The following is a 20,479-nucleotide window of genomic DNA, read 5'->3' on the forward strand; positions in this document are numbered from 1 at the left end:
ATTCTACGAGACGAAAGTCAACATATACCGAGGTAATGCACGAAAATTAAGCTACATTACGACACGTGGACACAGCTTTAGGTTACGAATGATTCTGAAACGTTTTTCTCCACTTTTAAGACTTCAGCACTAATATAAAAACACATAGCGGAGTGTAAATCCACAAGTTCCCTGTTACACTCCTTCACAAGTGAAACACAGACGTGCTAGCGAGTCGCCTTTGGTGGAGCCAAGACTCAAAAATGTCAAACGTCAAGCAAATGCCCCAATTGTGAGTGCATTCTTACGGTCATGGTTTCCACCATATGGAGATACTACGATCCATCATACAGTAGGAGATAGACAATTATTACATTGCTTGCAAAAATATCGTTACGTCCTGGTTATTTTGTCTCAATTGTCTGCAATTGCAATTGTAAACAAGCTATTAATTTATCATTCTGCTTCTTGGAACATTTTTTTGTAAAATAAATAATTGATAGTGTTCGGAATAAATGTAATTATTTTTGCGCGGAATAGGAAGTACCTGGATCGTAAAGATTATAGATTGTCAAGTTGGCATGATAAGAAAGGCATAAATATATTCAATAAAATGTTAAATATATTTACAAGGTTACAAGGAACTATAGCATGATAATCGTCATATCGTGAACTTTTTTTGAAGCTGCAAACCTACTCATGAGTGGCAGAAGCTGGATTTACGACGTCGACATATATGAACCAATAGTCCAAGAGGAGGCGCTTACCTCCAATATGCAATGGAATCCAGCCTCACCCACTACACACCCAAGAAAATTTACACTCGTATCTATAAACAAAAGTAATAATACACAAATAATTTAGCAAATACCTTTGTCCATCACCAACTCCTCAACGTACCACGCGACACGCTCGACTCACCTGACACACACCTGACACTCAACTTATCGATGCAACTTGTGTTGAAATTGTTTTAACAATAGCGCTCCAAGAGATTATGTAAAGCACAATTACTACAACACGAACAACAACACAATTCAGACCTTTGCCAATCTACTGCTGGATGAAGGCCACCGCGCACCGTGTGATCGTGGGGGAAGTTTGACCATACTCTACCACGCTGGTCAGTGTGGGTTCTTGAAGCTGAGGGACCCGCGACTGATTTAGAAATTGCTTATCCCTGATCTTATCTATGGCTGGCATTGGAACTCGGGCTTCGCGGTTTATTAGCCAGTGTTCTAACCATCGTGCCGCCATTCTCATACCGCCCTTCAAATTGTTCCGGTTTTCAAAAACTGTTCAGATCGTTCCTGGCCATAGCGCTTCAAACAAAATAGTGGACATGTACTGCACACTGCACATACCAATGCGAGTGCCACAACTGGATTAAGACCATGATATGTTTCAACATGAATTAAAAATGTATTATGCAATAGATCGTCCACGTGCCACCACTAAGTCAACTCTTGCTTCCCCCACGACTACAGCAAATGCAGGTAATTCTTTGTCTTTAACGAGTAAACTTTACACATTTTAGCATTCATACTAGTATGGTGTTTAAATAGAAATAGCCAGAGGAATATCATCATCATTATTAATCGTGTTATATCCATTGCTGGATGAATGTCATCCCAAATTGTCGTTACTTTCCCAATAATAATACTAATTCGAATGTATAATGCGCATTCCATCTTAGGATCCAAATGTGCAATGCATGAGAAGCAGGAAACAAAAACCGAACAAGGGCAATCGATCAAACTAAAGCGAAGGCCAGTTTAAAGAGATTGGTTTTCAAAAGAGGACTTAAATATATCTACCGAGGACTCGAGGTGCCACAATCCATCTCGTATCACACATTAGCTAATCTTATAGTTCCACCTCCGTGCTGGACATCTTATTAGGTGCGGTCAGTGCTGTGTGACCCCTTTCGTCGATTTTGTCCATTGGCAATCAGTCCTTCGACCTTAAATCACGACGAGGTCTCGGATTTTTTTTTTCTGTGATCCGCACGTTGCCACTGTGTCTCAGTGAAATTCCCAGCACTCTCCTCTCCGCGCTTCGTTCCGTAGTGTTCGGTGTCTGCTCAACTGTACTCATCAGTGTCCATCTCAGCCTTCATGATGATAATACTACTTTCATTTTATATAGCGGCGTCATTCGTGCTAACAGCATCCCACAACGTTTTTGTATTATTGCATATAGCAAATGGATCGAGCACATTGACAGTGTAAAGAAAACGTAGATATATATTACGCGTAAAACAAACGCAGTGCTGTATAATATTAAAACCCTTGATCCGACTTCTGGACAAAGCCCTCTCTACTCCACGGCATCGTGGCGGTCGCTTGAGCAGACTTCGCCGCGGTGATCAGCGCGGATTCGTGACAGGACCGTTTGGGACGTCGCTCGCCGCTGATGTTAGCCGTGGTTGAAATGTGTCACTCGTCTTCCCGGTTTCATCACAACCCCGTGCTCTCACAAATTGAGCCGTCGTTATCGTATACTACCCCCCCTTACAAACAAAAAGAGTGACCGTAATAAATGCTCAGATGGTTCTTAACTATAATGCTTGAGCCAATATAGAGTAATAGACATGGGCTGGAGGCTGCATATGCCAGAAGCAGTACTGCAACAGGAATTATAGACCATGACGTGTGTTGATTATTATTATGATATTTAAAACTATTATGCAACAGATCGTCCATCGTACAGCACAACGCCATATTTTTCGTCAACCACGCCATCATCAAAAGAAGATAATTCTATTCGATTTAAAGTGTAAACTTTACACATATACGCGTCCTCATAAGCTCATCCACGGTGCCTGAATGGTAAGAAACAGCGCAAAGGAAAAAAACATCATTATATCAGCCTTGTTCAAAGTACCCACTGCTGGATGAAGGGCCTTCCCACGTTTCCATTACTCCCCCAAGGCCCCAGAGATGCCACAATTCGTCTCGCCTCACGCACGAGCTGATCTCATTGTCCCCCCTCCTCTGGTGCATTGTCCTCTCATTACCACGGTGACCGCTGTGTCGTCAGTCGTGTCCACTGGCAGCAAAACAATTCCATCCTAAGTCACGAAAACCGATGTCCGTAAACGTGTTGGTGCTCCGATCCATGCGCGTTCTCTTCGAGACAGTGGAATTGCCAGCACTCGCCCTAGACACAACTTCAACCGAGATGATGGATTCAAATTGAGCAATCATTGGAAAGATGTAATTAACCAAGTTAAATCTTCTTGGTTCTTTCGGTAAAGTCACGTAGAATGGAAATAATAAAAATAAAACATAATAAAATAATTGTTATTTTATTTTATTATATTATTTTATTATATTATTATATTATTTTATTATGTTTTATTTTTATTACTTTATAATTTTAATTTTAATTTTTTACCTACGTGACTTTACCGAAAGAACCAAGAAGATGAATCCCTGCAGTCACGAAAGCTTTAAATCGAAATTTAACCAAGTTAAACTTTAGCTACCGTGCAGTTTACTGCTAGACAGCCAGTTTAGATTTATTTTCTTAAACATATCCATATTCCCACTCTGTTACCCCCAGCTCCACACACTTTCATCAACAATACCACACGTTTTTTAGCTTTTCACACGTTGTTTGCCTGCTTTGTAATTTTACCCACCTGGCAGCATGAGTTAGGATCTGCCCCTCTTTGCAGGACGATCTGGGGTGAAGCTCATCCCGGTGTACATCTCCGTGTCGGTGGTGTGCACAGCGATCGCGTGCGGGGCTGCCTGCTACGCCTGGAAGCAACGGAAGATCAGGGTCAGTGTCTCGTTCATTCGCAAAGCCACTCACGCTCACGTGGGCGTATTGCGATGAAGCTGAAGGTTGAGAGAGTCCTGCAATGCTCACGCCACTGCTAGAGGTTGCTTGAGAGAACCGTTCAAGGGTATTTTGACCCCACTCTTGGACGGTTGTGGGAATGCTCACACGTGACTCCACCGCGCGGAAAACTGCCAATCAGATTCTTTATTTATACTGGCAGGAGAAGTCCGATGAGCTACAAAGTAATTGTTGGCAGCCTCCTCTTTTGGTATCTAAACAGCAACAACAACATCGACAACAACAACGCACGGCAAGTGACGTGCCCAGCTTCAAAATTCACAGCGAGCGAACTAAACAAAGACCCAGTCCTGTGGAGGTGGCTCTGAGTGTCGGAGCACAGAGCCTCGGTTTAAATCCAGGTTTCGGTCCACCTGTGATTAAAATTGGGTTCTCAATGTGTTGTGAGTTGATGATTTCAGCAACACACAAAAGACTGTTAGGGTACATCTTCTTGGTTCTTTCGGTAAAGTCACGTAGAAGGGAAGTAATAAAATAATAAAAATAAAACATAATACAATAATATAATATAATAATATATTTTTATTATTTTATTACTTCCCTTCTACGTGACTTTACCGAAAGAACCAAGAAGATGAATCCCTGCAGTCACGAAAGCTTTAAATCGAAACTGTTAGGGTACATTTAGTTCCATTACTAAATTGGTAAAATTGCATCTCTGAGATAAAAACAATCGATTTGACCGTCATCGTGGACATTACTACCATATGCAGTCTGGGTGGGAAAGTGCCACCCTCCACTTTGTGGTCCATAGGCCACTTAAGAATTTTTATTTATACTGTAGGAGGAATCCGATGAGCTATGAAGCTCTTTTTCATAAATGACCAGGAGGGGCACGGGGTCAGAACGTTACAAAAACAGACAATACAAAACGCTATAGGAGTGAAAAGTATAGGAAAGATAAACAAACCAATACAAATATATACAAATAACATATTTTTGTTTATCTTACCAGGTAAAACCCACTGAGGTATGAACTTATTTTTCAACTGCCGGGTGTTGATAGGCGGGACATGACTGCCATCGTGTCATGGTTAGCACACGAGAATTACAATCCAGAGGTCGTCAGTTAAACATGTCCCGGCATGACAATTGAAAACAAATTGGCAAAATGTCATAAATCCCTCACCACTATCAACACAGAAGTACAAAAGGGTAACAACCACAGTTAGTGGATTGGCGGGTAGCGTGTGGTGGGGTAGAGTGTGCGTATTTCCACCTCTTTCAAGATGCAGGCCAACATTCCTCGAACTCCCTCTCGTAGACGCCCTTTCCCCAGCAGTAGCGTGAGCAACGAAATGTCAGGGCCACCACCTTCGACTTCACCTTAAATCTGTACGGCCGCATTCTAACGTTGTATTCAGAAAGTGTTTTTATTGTATGGCCAGGTAAGGCCCACTGATCTATGGAGCTATTTTTCAAAAGCGACCTGGGCGGGGCTACCCGAGAAGTGGGCGGGGCTACCTGGGCAAAGTACGTGGCCACGTGGCCACTCCCTGTAGACGGAGGGACTAGTGGTTGAGTGAGCGTGGTTTTGTGAAAGTGGGCAGGGCTGATGTGATGATGACCCATCACGATTGAATCAGAATCTTGATTTGTAACTGGAGGAATCCGATGAGCTATAAAGCTTTTTTTCACAGATATCCAGATGGATTGAAGCCCAATTCGTCGTCACATTCTTTGATAAATAGACGCTGATTTATAGATCAATAAACACGGGGCTAAATGCAATTAAGGTTGATTGACGAGATTGAAATGTGGCCCAATGTGTATGCGTATTAACACTTCGTGTTTAAACAACAGTGCGGCAACAAACCGGACTCAACCTCGAACAAAGGGAAGCACGCCTACAAGTCGGTGAAACTGCCTCCGGCTATTTACGAGTCTATCGATCCAACATCGGGACCAGAGCCCGAGCAGAAATATCTGGAGGTATCAGTACCCACACTCGATCGCGTCACATAGGCCCATTGCAGATGTGGTGGAGCCATTAGTAACAGCTAGATCAGGGGGTAGGCAACGTGCCGCTCCAGAGCCGCACGCGGCTCTTCAAGGGGACTGCTTCGTGACACGTGATTCACGTCTGCATTGCGGCTCTTGAAATAGTTGAGTTTTTGTTACCGAATTCGAAACGAAGATGCCTCTGCTTGTTATCTCGGTTGTCGATCCCTGTGCTATATGGACAGAACTGGGGAGGGGGGGGTGGTTAAGATACTTGACCGTTCTTTCAACTGCCGCCCCGAGAGATCGAATTGAACAAGCGCTTTCCAAACACAGGAGCCGTCAATAAATGACGTCACGTGATTTTGGACGATTTTTGACCTCCCACCCCTTGCTTTAAATCGCTTTAAACTATTGTCATTGTAGTGCGTATTTAATGTGACGCTGCACTCTAATGTTGTAGGAGAAAACATTCATTAAAAAGTCTATTTAATTAGGTAGAACGTGTTGTCTGTATTTATTTAAAGTTGCGCATTCTGATGTGACGTCACATTTCTCAAACCCCCCCCTCGTCACACATCGTCACAAATGTCTGACCCCCCCCCCTTAGGCACGTGACGTCATTTATGGACGGCCCCAAAGTCCAGTATATTAATGAATTCCACATTGGCAGCATTCCGCTTGCGGTGTACCATAAGACTAACTGTACACTGCATACACTAATAACACTAATAATGACTAAAACACGAGAAAGTTGACATTTGAATGATATTCAAAGCTTGCCGCTATTTTTATTAGCAATCAAACCTTATCAGCCAAAAGTACATACTCAAAAATGACTAGTCAACCCACAATTATCCAGGACAATGAAGGGAAGGAGTGGCAAAGATAAATCATACATGAATTATTAAAACAAAACCCTGTAATTTAAGGTATTGCAATATACATAGCATTACTATTATTATTTACATAGTATAATGTGAAGATGTAGAATGGGTCATCTGCGTTTTTGTCTCTTAAACGTTATCCGTTTTTTTGCCGACGTTTTGTGGTCACTTGGGCACTCGTAAACTGACCCCCTGAAAAGCGAGCCACCATTAATATATTTCAATTAAATTAGCTCGCGCACGTGAGTGTTGAACTTCTTTCGCATTGGTACGTAGGCAACCATGCTCATTGGAGGTGCAGTGGCCTGGACAACAAATTAAACAACAAGAAGCAGTTCTAAAGAAATGAGTTTGTCAACTAGATGATAATTTTAAAGTGCATAGCTCCCAGTGGCTTCTTAATATCGGAAGGGAGAGCGTTCCAGACGGCCGCAGAAGCGCATCTGAAAGCGCCACGCGATGCGGTGACCACCGTCTTTGTTCGACGGCTGAGCCAAAAGCTACTGCTGCGAGGATGACCGAAGTTCGCGTGATGGTTTAAGCTCCTTGACCAAACTCCAAGGAGCATGAACGCCTGAATGAGCGCAAATAATTGGCAATACAGATAACCCGGCCGCAGATAAATAACAATCAACTGTATTCATATTTATTCCAACAAATATTTTATTCTGGAGTATAACATTACTATCATACACCTTAACTGTAACTCTAAAACCTCAACATTATAACGCTATATTCCATATAACTTTTATATATAAATTTAGTTGGCAATTGTAAGGGCCAGATGCACATCTTGACCAATCAGTCGGAACACATTTCACTGGAAATTACCCCACTGTTGACGACTTAGGCAAATGCACTTTTTTACAAAGCATTTCACAAAAATAAATTTGCCACCACAACCACCACCACACGAACCTGGCTCTAAATTTACACATACGCTGCCATGACCTGAAGATGTCGCGAAATCAGCATATCCTGCTTCTATCTTTCCAAAAAAAGGTTCTGACCGTGTGCTTTGACCTCCACGATACGTTTCTACGGGCAGTGGGGTGAGGTTACCCGAGCGGTGGATGGAGTTGACACTGGGTGGGGGGGGGGCTTTTAGTAGTGGGTGGAGTCAAAATACGGTGGGGGAGGCGCTAGTGAGTGAGTGGGCGTGACCATGGGAAATATTGCAGCCTTATATGGAGCCACGTTTATGCGCTGACGAGTGTGTATTTTGCGCGCAGATTTTTTTTTTTGCGAAAATATGTTGATGTCTGATTAGCAGAGGTGTGGACTCGAGTCATGTGACTTGGACTCGAGTCAGACTCGAGTCATGAATTTGATGACTTGCGACTCGACTTGGACTTGCATAACAATGACTTTGTCCCACCTATGAGATGTGGACTCGAGTCATGTGACTTGGACTCGAGTCAGACTCGAGTCATGAATTTGATGACTTGCGACTCGACTTGGACTTGCATAACAATGACTTTGTCCCACCTCTGCTGATTAGCAAATACAAGGAGGGGGGGGGATATGTTTCGGCTGCTTATTCTTAAATTAAGCCCAACGTGTATGCCTATGAACGCCGCCACCAACGTGTTGTTTTCCAACAGAGGAGCAAAAATCAGCGCTCGAACACAAACAGCGCGGACGACGCCAGGAGTTCGGGGGACGTCCCTCCGATTGTTTACGACACTGTTGGTGCGGCGCAACCAGAAGCTGCGCTGACATGCGCAGACATCACAATCAATGGTAGCGCGCTCTCTCTCTCTCTATGTCTCTCTCTCTCTGTCTACAACGGTGGTTCCTCTTCTTCTTAGCCTGGAATGCACGCACGTCCAGTTGGGTGCCAGATGCCATTTCTGGGGGGGGGGGGGGTGCGTGCGAGACATGGCCACATTTTTTTTTAGAAGGTAAATCATCGAAACACGATGTGAGCATGGGCACGTAGGGACAACTTACTTTGTTTCACCAAACCTATATGTAGCTACGAACATTACACATGTTTTTCAACGATTCATAAACAAAGGGGTGCAATGCTGCAATAAAGGTGAAGACCCACTGGTCTACAATTTGAGCAAAGCTCTCAAATTCCAGTGAGAGTTATGAGTGAAGATCTCAGCAATACCAGTACAGCTTAGGGGCCGTCCATAAATGACGTCATGCACCTAGGGGGGGGGGGGGGGTCAGACATTTGTGACGATGTGTGACGAGGGGGGGGTTGAGAAATGTGACGTCACATCAAAATGCGCAACTTTAAATAAATATAGACAACACGTTTTACTTAATTAAATAGACTTTTAAATGTTTTCTCCTCCAACATCAGTGCAGCGCCACATTAAATACGCACTACAATGACAATAGTTTAAAGCGATTTGAAGCATGTTTTATTTTTGGGGAGGGGGGGGGGCAGAGCTTTGTGACGTCATATTTGAGGGGGGTCAAAATCGCGTGACGTCATTTATGGACGGCCCCTTACCACATTGCCAGTAAGGCTATTTGCCTTGTCAGGTAAACTACATTGCGAGTGATGATCTGTTTCGGTGTCAGCTATCGGCACGCCGTTTGTCAATCGGCTGCTGGATGGGAAGTTCTTTAACCATACTTCACCACACGAGTCACTGTTGGTTGGTGGGGATGCAGCTGTCCCATCAGATGTGACAACCGCCTGTTTATACACATACATAACATATCTAAAGATCTATTTTTTTATGTTCTCAGTTCTAAAACATGGAACACGTAAACATTATTCTGCATATGTATGTACATGCAGAGAAAGAAAACTAAAACATGTTCACAAATGTAGAGTGTTCCGAATCAAGCGATCAACTTCCTCTTTGCCACCGGAAAGCCCTTCAGGACCTGCGCGGTTTGTTGCTGGATAAGGAACTTACTTTTTGCAGCGGAAATAAAAACAAAATCAGATTGGAAGAAAACGATGTGTTAGGTAGCTCTGCGGTAAAAAAAAAAGCACCTGACAATTGGAAGGACATGAGTTCAAGTCCAGATGGGGGTTGGACTCGGCATATTCTTTCTCTGCAGTCGTTCATGGGTTAAGGGGAGACTCGCCTCCCACCATGGGAACGTGGGATTCCAGCCACTGGATCAGCTCTGTAAACGGCACGTGTTGCACCCCTCAATGCTCATTTAAGCAATAAATTACTTGTAGTTCATACACAGGGACTCCTCGTTCAGTTTCATTTCAGTTCCATTTATTAGGTATAACCCCGTGAGCCATGCGGCTCTTGACTCGGGTGCAACCGCAAAAAAAACAAAAACATGAACAAGAAACATCTTAAAGTGACTACACGCAACAGAAAAAAATCCTGGAAAAAACATCAAAGTCTTCCAGAAAAAAATACCGCATTTCAACGCTGCGTGCAAAAATCCCAGTGGGATGCAAGTCAAACAATAACAACCATAAGACGATGTAGATTTTTCTCTGGGCACTCAGGTTACTTGCAGTCGTGGTGGCAAAATGTTAACTACCTCGCCAGGTGTACAGGAGGTCGTGGGGCAGATCTCGACCCTGATGCCAGCTGTATAATCGGAGCTTGTGTGTTCTCCCCGTGCTCGCGTGGATTTTTCTCAGGACACTCAGATGTATCCCTCCACATCCGTTAACAACACGCGTTTAGAGTATTTGGCTGCTTGTACATTTCCCCACGATAAGCCACTTCGTTGAGCTGTCATTTGTGGCCAGGTCGCTTCTGAAAAAAGAGCTGTATAGCTCAGTGGGCCATACCTGATGAAACAAACTAAAAATTAAAATAGTAAAATATTAAGACCAATATAGCAAATCCTGTTATACGCAGGATTATTTTTAATGTACACATCTTATCCATCGGCGGCAAACATTGAAGATAACCCGCGGATCGTATGATGAATTTGCCTCTCGACTTATGTGCAGCAACAACTACAAATCTCGAATAATAGGAGTGATAATGACGTTATACCCATTAATGACGGACAACCCAGGGGCGTATTGGGATGAATATTTGTTTTAAAGGCGACCCATTTTATCCGCAAAAAGCAGAGCGAGTGCGTTGGTCACCAATGCAAGCAACTATCCCAGACTCAAATCTCTGTAGCTTCCGAAATCTGGCGAAAGTGGGCACATTTTAGTAAATGATTCTTAAAATATATTTATAATATTTATTTTAACATGTAGGCTTTCGCGACCAATATCATCCATAATAGAGTTGTTTTGGGTTAGATCGCGTAAATATATAAATGTGTCGTTAAACCCGCCACCACCCACTCAGATTGTAAATGCTGTAGCTTGGCTCTCCAACACACAAGCGGTGTGCTGTACTAGTGACGAATTGGCACGTTCTGTTCACGTGACAACCCTTACTAGTTCGCTGTGTCGGGTGGTGACGGGTTTAACGAAACATTTATATATTTACGCGATCTAACCCAAAAATTCCTCTACTATGTATAACATTTATATTTACACTGAGTGTGTACTGCTGCTGCTATGTGCCCTGTACAGCGCTTTGAGATCCTTAATGAAAATTACATAAAATGCAACATAAAATGTAATTTTCATTTTCGGGTCATTTAGTGTTCATGCTGTTGCCTGTTATCTATGTTTGCACAACACTGTGTACATCAGTAAAATATCTGACGTATTTTTAATCGTACAATTAGGATTGCGGTTTTGGTGTAGATCATTCTACGATAGCCTTGTGACATTGTATTTTATATTTTTAAAAACATGTATATTAATAAATATGTTTGACCACACATAGAGTGGCATTCATTAATGTTTTTTATTCAATGATAAACATCGCTCTTGAATTTTTCCATAAGCTGATCGAACGTTAAAACAACAGCGATGTTTTCGTTCCGATCTTTTAGCGCCACGTCAATATCTTCATCGCAAATGTCGAATGTTCAATATTTTGATGTTTTTTTCTTTCAATGTCCCATCCCAAAGTGCTATGTATATATATGAGAGACTAATGCCTCTTAAAAATGCACTAAATACGAGCTGATTTTAAAGGGCTTTGGATACGTGCGTACAATTGAGCGTGTAAGATGTATTTTCAATGTTTGCGAATTATACGCTGTTACATTTTGGTTTTAAAGGGAGGGGTGGGCCAAAAAAAAATGACAACACCTGTACGCGCGAGCATTGCTTTTAAATGACACGAACTAGAATGAACTAAACCTGAAACGTCTCGTTTTCATTTCCAGATTTCGATGTAACTTACAGCGTCCCCTATCAACCTGCAGCTAGTGAGGTAAGCAATTACGACTGAACATGCCCCCCAGCCCTCCCCCTTAGGAGCCGTCCATAAATGACGTCACGCACCTAGGGGGGGTGGGTCAGACATCTGTGACGATGTGTGGCGATGGGGGGGGGGGTTGAGAAATGTGACGTCATATCAAAATGCGCAACTTTCAATAAATATAGACAACACGTTCTACTTAATTAAATAGACGTTTTAATAAATGTTTTCTCCTACAACATCAGAGTGTAGCGCCACATTAAATACGCACTACAATGACAATAGTTTAAAGCGATTTGAAGCATGTTTCATTTTTTGTGGGGGGGGGGGGGCAGAGCTTTGTGACGTCATATTTGAGGGGGGGGGGTCTGACTTTTTGTGACGCCGTGTGACGAGGGGGGGGGGGTCAAAAATCGTCCAAAATCGCGTGACGTCATTTATGGACGCCCCCCTATGAACATTCTGCCCCAAATTGTATTTACCTTTATATTCTTAGGTTTGTTCGGTAGCCACGGAGGTAAAAAAATTAAATTTAAATTAATAATAGTAAAATAAAAATAAAAATCACGACGTTTCGGAGGCAACACAAGCTTCCGTCTTCAGGTGGAACCGTCACAGCCCGACAGCTGTATCATGTAAATGAGAGATTACAAGAGCTACCACTCCGTATATATAATGGTTGAGGAGGGGGGAAGGGCCAGGAACGGCTCACTTTTCATTATTATGTTAAGGTCCGGCTTGAGACTACGAATAGACTACATAACAAATGACTGAGCCTTTATTAATTTTATTTTTTTACCTACGTGACTTTACCGAAAAAACCTAAGAATATGAATCCTTGCAGTCACGAAAGCTTCAAATCTGTATTTATCTTGTCGGGTAAACTACATTGCGAGTAAGCAGCTTCCACGATGCGAGTAATGATCTCTAGCGGTGTCAGCTATCGGCACGCCGTTTGTCAATCGGCTGCTGGATGGGGAGTTATTTAACCATACTTCACCACACGAGTCACTGTTGGTTGGTGGGGATGCTGCTGGTTTCACCCTTTCTGTTGGTACCTTTCCCCATATACACAGGGAATAAATGCTTTAGCAAAATGTACAAATACACAAGCAGATTGTATTATTTTTTGTAACTCATTCTGTTGAGCGTTTAGCATTTGTTAGAAATTAGTTTAAACATTGACTGCATGCGCGTTTCCCTATATATACACGCCTTCTTGAAATGAGTTAGTTTTTGGGGAAATGTGTAAACGATTTATTTATTTTTCCTACTTTACTTTAGCAGAGGATGCTGCGGTGGTATAATGGTTAGCACACACTGTACAGTACTTGGAATCCAGATATTACAACCCAGTAAAAGTGCTACATTTGGTGGAGAATTAGTCTTACACATACTCAGCGTGAGGTAATGATCACCGGAAGTGATAACGTGAGCTAACATACACTCACTTATTACGTATTTGTAAAAATGGTTCCGTCCATTGCTATATTACAGGTAAGTATGCCACTTTAATTAAAATATAAGACAAAAAACAGTTGTACTTATTAATATTCTCTCGAGTTTTATTGCCAGAAAGGGTAAAACCTATTCTTATTTTTCATACTTTGATATTGCCAAAAAATGTGTGGCTATGTCGTTTTTGAAAAAGCAGGTAATAGCTCAGTGAGCTTTAAATGGTAAGATAAAACATCGTTTAGTTTTAATCTTGATTTGAAGCTTTCGCGACAGCAGCAATCCATACTCTTTGGTTCTTTCGGAAAAGTCACGTAGGTAGAAAATAAAATAAATCACGACGTTTCGATCGCAACACAAGCGGTCGTCCTCAGGCGGAATAAATATGATCCAACAGTGGAACTGCTGATCCAACGAGAGAGCAATTACAACTGCACCCCTATCGTGTTTTTATACTTTTTGTTGCAACGTTCTTACCCCGTGCCCCTACTGGACATGTGAAAAAGAGCTTTATAGCTCTTCGTATTTCGCCTGCAGTATAAATACATATTCTGAGGTGGCATATGGGCCACAAAGTAGAGGGTGGAATTTTCCCACCCACTCTGCATTTTATGGTAATGTCCCTGATGACGGTCAAATACGATTGACATTTCTCCGAGATGGAATTGAACCAATTTCATTACGGAATTAAATGTAACGTGAGTTTTTGGTTGTGGCTGAAACCATCAACTCACAACACCTTGAACAACCCAATCTTTCATCACAGGTGGACCGAAACATAGATTAGATACCACGATGTGCCTTGACCTCAGAGCCACCTCCAGAGAATGTTTGTTTTTATTGGGAAAGGGGGTGGTGTTAACTCGCTTGCCGTGATGTTGAAGCTGTGCGTGTCTCTTGCCGTGCGTTGTTGTCGTTGTCTGTTCCTGGTTCAGATGCCACCCAACGTCCACTACGCCGAGGTTGCCATTTATTGAAAACACAGCTGGTTGGTGGTGGGCATGGTCACATCTGTACACCCACCACGCTACGTCTTTCTGCGTTTACGAGTTTGCTCCACCACTCCAAATGAACTCGTGCCACGCCGCATGCGCGCCCGATTATTGTTAAACATGTGCCCACGTGACGAGCTTTGCAATTAACAACAAAAAAAACGTTTTTTTCTGGCCTGGACTTTTGCAGCTGTTTTAGACTAATTTCAGGGTGCCGATTCCAAATCTGATCTCAGATTTGCTCCATCACATCTCATTTTATGCTATCGGCATACCCCATTTTCATTGATTTTACCCAAAATTAACTCTGTCACTTATGATTGCAAGTTGTTGCGAGTCAGTGACTGCTTTAGTGTTAAAATACGGTGCTGTATTTTTATGACAGTGTTTATAATATCATTTTATGTAGATATCCATTTGTTTAATATTTTTCTTCTGCAGTTTTTATTGAAAATGCAATATTTGATATCTCAAAAACCTGATGTGATAGACAAAAACTGATGCCAGATTTGGAATCAGCACCCCAAAATTACCTTAAACCCGTTGGAATACCTTATGCCAGAAAGTGTGTTGACCAGTGTTATCGTTGCGAGTCATCGTTAAAATAACGAGGCTTCTAAAGATGATGAGGTTAAGAAAACCATCACCTCGATCACCCACTTATCAATCACATGATCATTCGCGATGTTGTCCATACCCTTGAACAAAACCCATCCTTCACCGTATAAAATACCACAGAAATAACAAAATGATGGCTCAACTGCCACACGCTGTGCCACGGGTGCTCTGAATGTACATGTATAGCCCACCGGTCAATTCACTGCTCGAGATGGTCTACTCACACTGGGCAGGCAGTGGGCATGCTTGCCGCTGGGCATTGTGGGTTGGTGAAGGTGAGCGCACGAGAGATTGAATATTTTTTTCCCTAGTGGTCCCTTGACTGCCCACAACCCACCGACGGCATTGCGTGGTGGTCACCCAAAACAAAGCTATTTCCCAGTTCAAAACTCTTGCGGAGCTTACGAATGTTATGGGAATGCCTGGTGATGTCTTTACAGGAACACTGCGCAAAGGGTCCATTTACTTACAATGTAATTTACAATATTATCTGTGTGATCAATATTATTTTCAATATTAATTTACAATATTATCAGGGTGACAAGGGTTTCTTTAACAGAACAGAAAGATACTTCTGCAGATGGGAATTGACGCGGAACTTTGTGGTGTATTGTGGCTTGCTTCCTTCACTTTAACAGTTGTGCCTGCGAATGAATGTCCAGGCACACACACTGCACAGGTTCACAACACAAATGTTCAATGTTTATTTTTTGAGTAGTTACGTGACAACGCGCTGCATAGTGGCTTCTACGATCCATGCTTCAGCGAGTGGAAATGTTTATTTCATAAAAGCATGCCGATGTTACAGAAACATACAAAAATCTGATTGGACTTCCATCACACTCATCGTACTTTCCGGCTATATATTTTAGTGTATTACAATGTCTACTTGTTACGTGTGTGTTTTTAGGATGCTTAGCATAAAGGCCTTTCGTTTTGGCAGCTTGACGCAATATGAAATTTATACAACCGACGCAATGCATATTAAGCACAGCCTTTCTTGTGTTCGTCAACTCTTCGATTATTCGGGATAATTGGGGAAGAGGTGGCCCACCTAAAACATGGATAATGCAAAAGGCATATGGGAAGTAGGTCAAAAAACACAATTTACCTACGTTGAATGGGATAAAGGTGCAGTGTGTCGCGTGTTTATTGCTTCTTAAAGTAACCTGTTTACTTGCTAACACGTTTGTGGTCACGTGGGCACCGAATTACTCGCAATGAGCGAGGAGCCGGTAATGTACACGAGCCCGCGCGCAAAGTTATTCCATTTATTTTTTCCCCGCAAGCAAGGTCAAATCACAATCTCGATAATCAACCCACGGATAATCGGGAGTTAACCGTATTGTAATTGTGTTTCAATGATAAGAAACTACGTGATCGATACGAGAACAAATAAACACTGTTCGTCATAAAAGCTTGTTTTTCGTCAATGCTCAACCAAAGTTCAACTTAGGCAAAGAATGCAAGAAATCAATACTGACTGTACTACTCAAATGTAAATGAAATCACTTCGAGCGAAAACGTTTGTAATGAGGTGTGACATTTCACATTTCTGTGCACGAATGGGCAAGTTGGTTAATCATTCAGGGGGCCCGAAACCCAACGTCAACCTATGGAACGAGCCCGGGACCACGGACTGTCGATGAATCAGCAGTGTGCGCACGCACGCGCGTGACCTGCTTGGGTACCAGTACCTAGCCTATGAATACTATTCAAACAATACCACTATCACATGGTACAAGGTGAGCACTAACAAGTACGTAAATATATCGACAGCTATTTACACACAAGTACACACAAGGACACACACGACTCTTCAATACTGCTCAATATCTGAAAATGTGAACACCATTTATCTAGATTACAGGTTTTTTTGGGTTAGATCGCGTAAATGTGTCGTCAAACCCGCCACCACCCGGCAGCCAATTAGTAACGTTTGTCATGTAAACAGAACATGCCAATTCGTTTCTAGCACAGCACACCGGTGTGTTGGAGAGCCAACAACACATATATTTACGCGATCAAACCCCCCACCAAAAAAGCAGTATAGATATTGGTCGCGAAAGTCTACATGTTAAACCATTTATCTGGGTGCCAAAAATGTTAATTACAAATTCATTTAATACAAATTCGCTCTCCGTTTTTTAAAGAGCTCATGGCCCATTGAGACGCATTATTTAATTTGCCTAGGTCAGGGGTCGGCAACCTACGGCTCCGGAGCCGCATGCGGCTCTTTACGGGCTGCTTCTTGACGATATGTACGTATGTACATAGATGCATTGCGGCTCTTGAAATACTGAATTTTGTACCGAATTGGAAAGAAATGGCTCTTCTTGTTATTTTGGTTGCCGACCCCTGGCCTAGGTAGACCTTGGGTAACCATTTGGTGATACGTGCTTTAACAACGAAACCTACACTCGTGAATCGTGTCACAGGTTCGTAAAGAAATGCACGAGACGGACTTTGGTGGGAGTTACTCTGTTCTGTGGTTTTGTGGCGAAGATGCTTAAATCTTACTCTCGCAGGGGGAAAAGTTTACGCATGTGCATGTGTACAGTCCTTTGTTGAACCCACTGCAGGATGAAGACCTCTCCACACAGGGAACGTGATTTCGATGTTCAAATTAATCCCAAAATAAAGTGAAAAAAGTCAGCCTAGATGTGAAATGTCAGATGAATCCCTAATTGTTTTTTTTATTGATCTGAAAATCGGAAGTGACATTACCAGCTTCGTGCTTTCCCACCAAATTGGTGCCACTTGACACATTGTGATGGTCACCATTGCCAGCACGAAGACATTGTACGCGAGTACACAACGTGCACGGATCCAGGCATCCAAAGTAAATTGATAATTGTTCTTAAATTTAAAAAAATAAGCAATATCTGAAACACACCTACTCCCCACGCTGGCCAATGTTTGGTTAGTGAAGCCGGGGTCAGAAACAGTTCAGATGTCACTCGCCACTGATGCCAACTATGACGGGAAATCGAATAGAACTCGTGTTGCCAGGTTCATTGTGCAGCATTAACAAAGGATGCAACACTGCACCTGACATGCGTAGAATTATGTGCGAGAATCCGCGGTTTCGATTCAAACAACAATACTTTGAATTAACACCATTCTAAAAACTAGGGGGTCAGGAACCTATGGCCTGCGATTGTTATTTTTTTCACACGACCGGCTGCCACACAAGGCCTACCCACTTCGAAATGGCCCCCCACGATTCATATCAGAGGTCGCAAACGGGTTTTGATTCCTTACCCGTACCCGGCCGCACCAGGGTCGCAAATGGGTACTCATACCCGTACCCGGCCGGGTACGGGTACCCGTTCCCTACCCGTACCCTACCCGTACCCTACCCGAAATGAGTGACAAACGGCTACTCACCAGTGACTCACGGCCTGCCCGTACCCATACCACGCCGCAACAGGGTCGCAAACGGCTACCCGTACCCGGCCGGGTACGGGTACCCGGTTGCGACCTCTGATTCATATCCATCGCCGCAAGCACCACCGTAGGGAAAATCGTTGATCTAATTAGGTAACGCGCTTAGTCACTTCGGTCACTCACTGGCAAGGGCCTCTCGTATACACGAGCGACCGAGCTGCGTGGTAACAAAGCGGCAGCACGACGGAATTTTTTAAAGTCCTATATGGCATCCATTGAAGGGTGGAGGGGATAGCTTGTTGCATCTCTCATATTTACACCTAGAGAGTTTAAAAAGGGCAGACTTTCATTGGGAAATTGTGTTTGTGGTGGCATTATAGGAATTCGTAAGCATCTTGAGATAAACTCGTACCTGGATAGGTGCTTTATGAAAACGACTTGTATTGCGTTGTGAAATTACCAAAAATGAGCATGTATGTATAACCTATTACGCACCGTACGTATCCAACCGTGCTAATCTGCGGTGAAAATGCAGGAGTACAGGACTTGCATCTTCAGATACTGCAGCGCATGTGGTCACACGTTCTGTATAAAACATACTTATGCTAGATATGGGCACTGCAGTAATAAGACTAACATTATTATAACTTACAAAATCTCATAGATCTACCTCAATACTGTAACAAAGTAAATAGTGTACACAAGAATAACACGTTTAAATAATACTTTTTCAGAGCTACCAGTTTAACAGTTAAAACTGAAAGGCTGAATGGTTATGAGCACTTTTCATAATTTATAGCAACGCTTCGACGTTAAAGCACAGACTCATGTTCCAAGCTCGGGTTCGGCCACGGACATTGCAGCTGCGGCTCCAGAGCTCCGAGTATTGAGACACAGGTCTTGAGATTCCTAAAGGGAGACGCAGACAAAAGACACCCACACACGAATGCAATATTAATTGTTTCACAAGTGCAAGGCACCGTCAATCGTGCATAGCAACATCATGCACACCTACATGAAATTCCCCCTTTTTTGGCACTGGCATATCCGAGCCAACATGGGGGTCTCCTCACAGATACACGGATTTGTTTCCCCGCTGGCTATTTGCCGTGCCGAGCCAGAACCAATTACTGTACACGAAAAAAAACTCCGTAAGAAAACAACGTAAATAAATTATGTTTTTATCTGTGTAAGTCTATTTCCTCATGAAACATGCTTTGTTTGTAGGCATCTGAAATAAGGAACATGGAAAATGACACGCAAGGATTATAGTATTTCCCCATGCGGTGTTGTTCTCAGAAGTATTTATTTAGCAACTAGCTTTACTACCCGGCTTCGCCCGTTTCTTGGATTCTTGTCTTGGATTAATACACGGCCTACGCGGAGGGTAGGGGGGGGGGATGCGTGACGTCAGCAGGCACACTGCGTGACGCTGCCGCATGCGGGTGACATCACGGATGTGACGTCACCGCTCACTTCCCGTGCAAAATATATCCATTATTGCGCACCCCCCCCCCCCCAATACAAAAGTCTATTTTATACTTTTTGCATTGTGTACAGTCTGGAAGCTACCCACATGCCAAATTTCAAGTTTGTTGCATGTCGGGAAGTATGCTAAACATTTCGAACAGACACACATTCACAAATTCCCTTTTATATATATCGATGAAAAGATGAGCGCTCAGCAAAGCAAGCAGGAAGGCGTAAGTGTGTAGTTTAGCAGCTCTGCCGGGCAACCTATCAATAACCTTTCCAGCTTTTCTCAGGGACGAGTCACCAATAGCGAAACAGCTCTGTACTGAAGTTGTATTCACATTGGTTAATTACAATAATTCCTGTTGCCTCCGTGTCACAAACAGAGACAAATGGAGCCGATGGAAAAGTTTTCGCAACCCCGAGCTGGACAGCGTTAAAAAGCCACGAGTCTATTCTTGAATTGATCCAAGCTCATCTGTGCAGTGATACAGTTCGGTGTGTTACCACCGTGTGAACACGGACACGCCCAGACTAGGTACCTTTTCAGCTGCGTCATCAGGGAGCGGTTGCTCACTCACCAAAGACGCATCTTCCTTTTCGGACAGCGAAGCATCCAGGTGCTGTGAAGAGTGACGCTAGAGTC

At 43.0% G+C, this 20,479-nt stretch overlaps 2 protein-coding genes across 2 annotated transcripts in view; one reads left to right on the top strand and one right to left on the bottom strand.

The window, feature by feature from the left end:
* Positions 1 to 291: 291 nt before the first annotated feature.
* On the top strand, positions 292 to 14,785 carry LOC144950377 (uncharacterized). The gene is made up of 6 exons (XM_078880492.1): positions 292 to 331; positions 3,662 to 3,768; positions 5,653 to 5,781; positions 8,282 to 8,420; positions 11,871 to 11,917; positions 14,296 to 14,785. The coding sequence occupies exons 1-6, from the start codon at positions 292 to 294 to the stop codon at positions 14,335 to 14,337; spliced, it is 504 nt and encodes a 167-aa protein (XP_078736618.1). The 3' UTR covers positions 14,338 to 14,785.
* An 887-nt stretch (positions 14,786 to 15,672) lies between these two features.
* HDX (highly divergent homeobox) overlaps positions 15,673 to 20,479 on the bottom strand; it is a 65,915-nt gene continuing 61,108 nt past the window's right edge. The window contains exons 22-23 of the mRNA XM_078880395.1: positions 20,376 to 20,456; positions 15,673 to 19,269 (exon numbers count right to left, since the gene is read on the bottom strand). Of these exons, the coding sequence (XP_078736521.1) occupies positions 19,186 to 19,269; positions 20,376 to 20,456 (165 nt within the window). The 3' untranslated portion in view covers positions 15,673 to 19,185. The remainder of the gene's footprint in view (positions 19,270 to 20,375; positions 20,457 to 20,479) is intronic.

Source organism: Lampetra fluviatilis, chromosome 57, assembly GCF_964198595.1.
Source record: "Lampetra fluviatilis chromosome 57, kcLamFluv1.1, whole genome shotgun sequence".
Taxonomy (NCBI): domain Eukaryota; kingdom Metazoa; phylum Chordata; class Hyperoartia; order Petromyzontiformes; family Petromyzontidae; genus Lampetra; species Lampetra fluviatilis.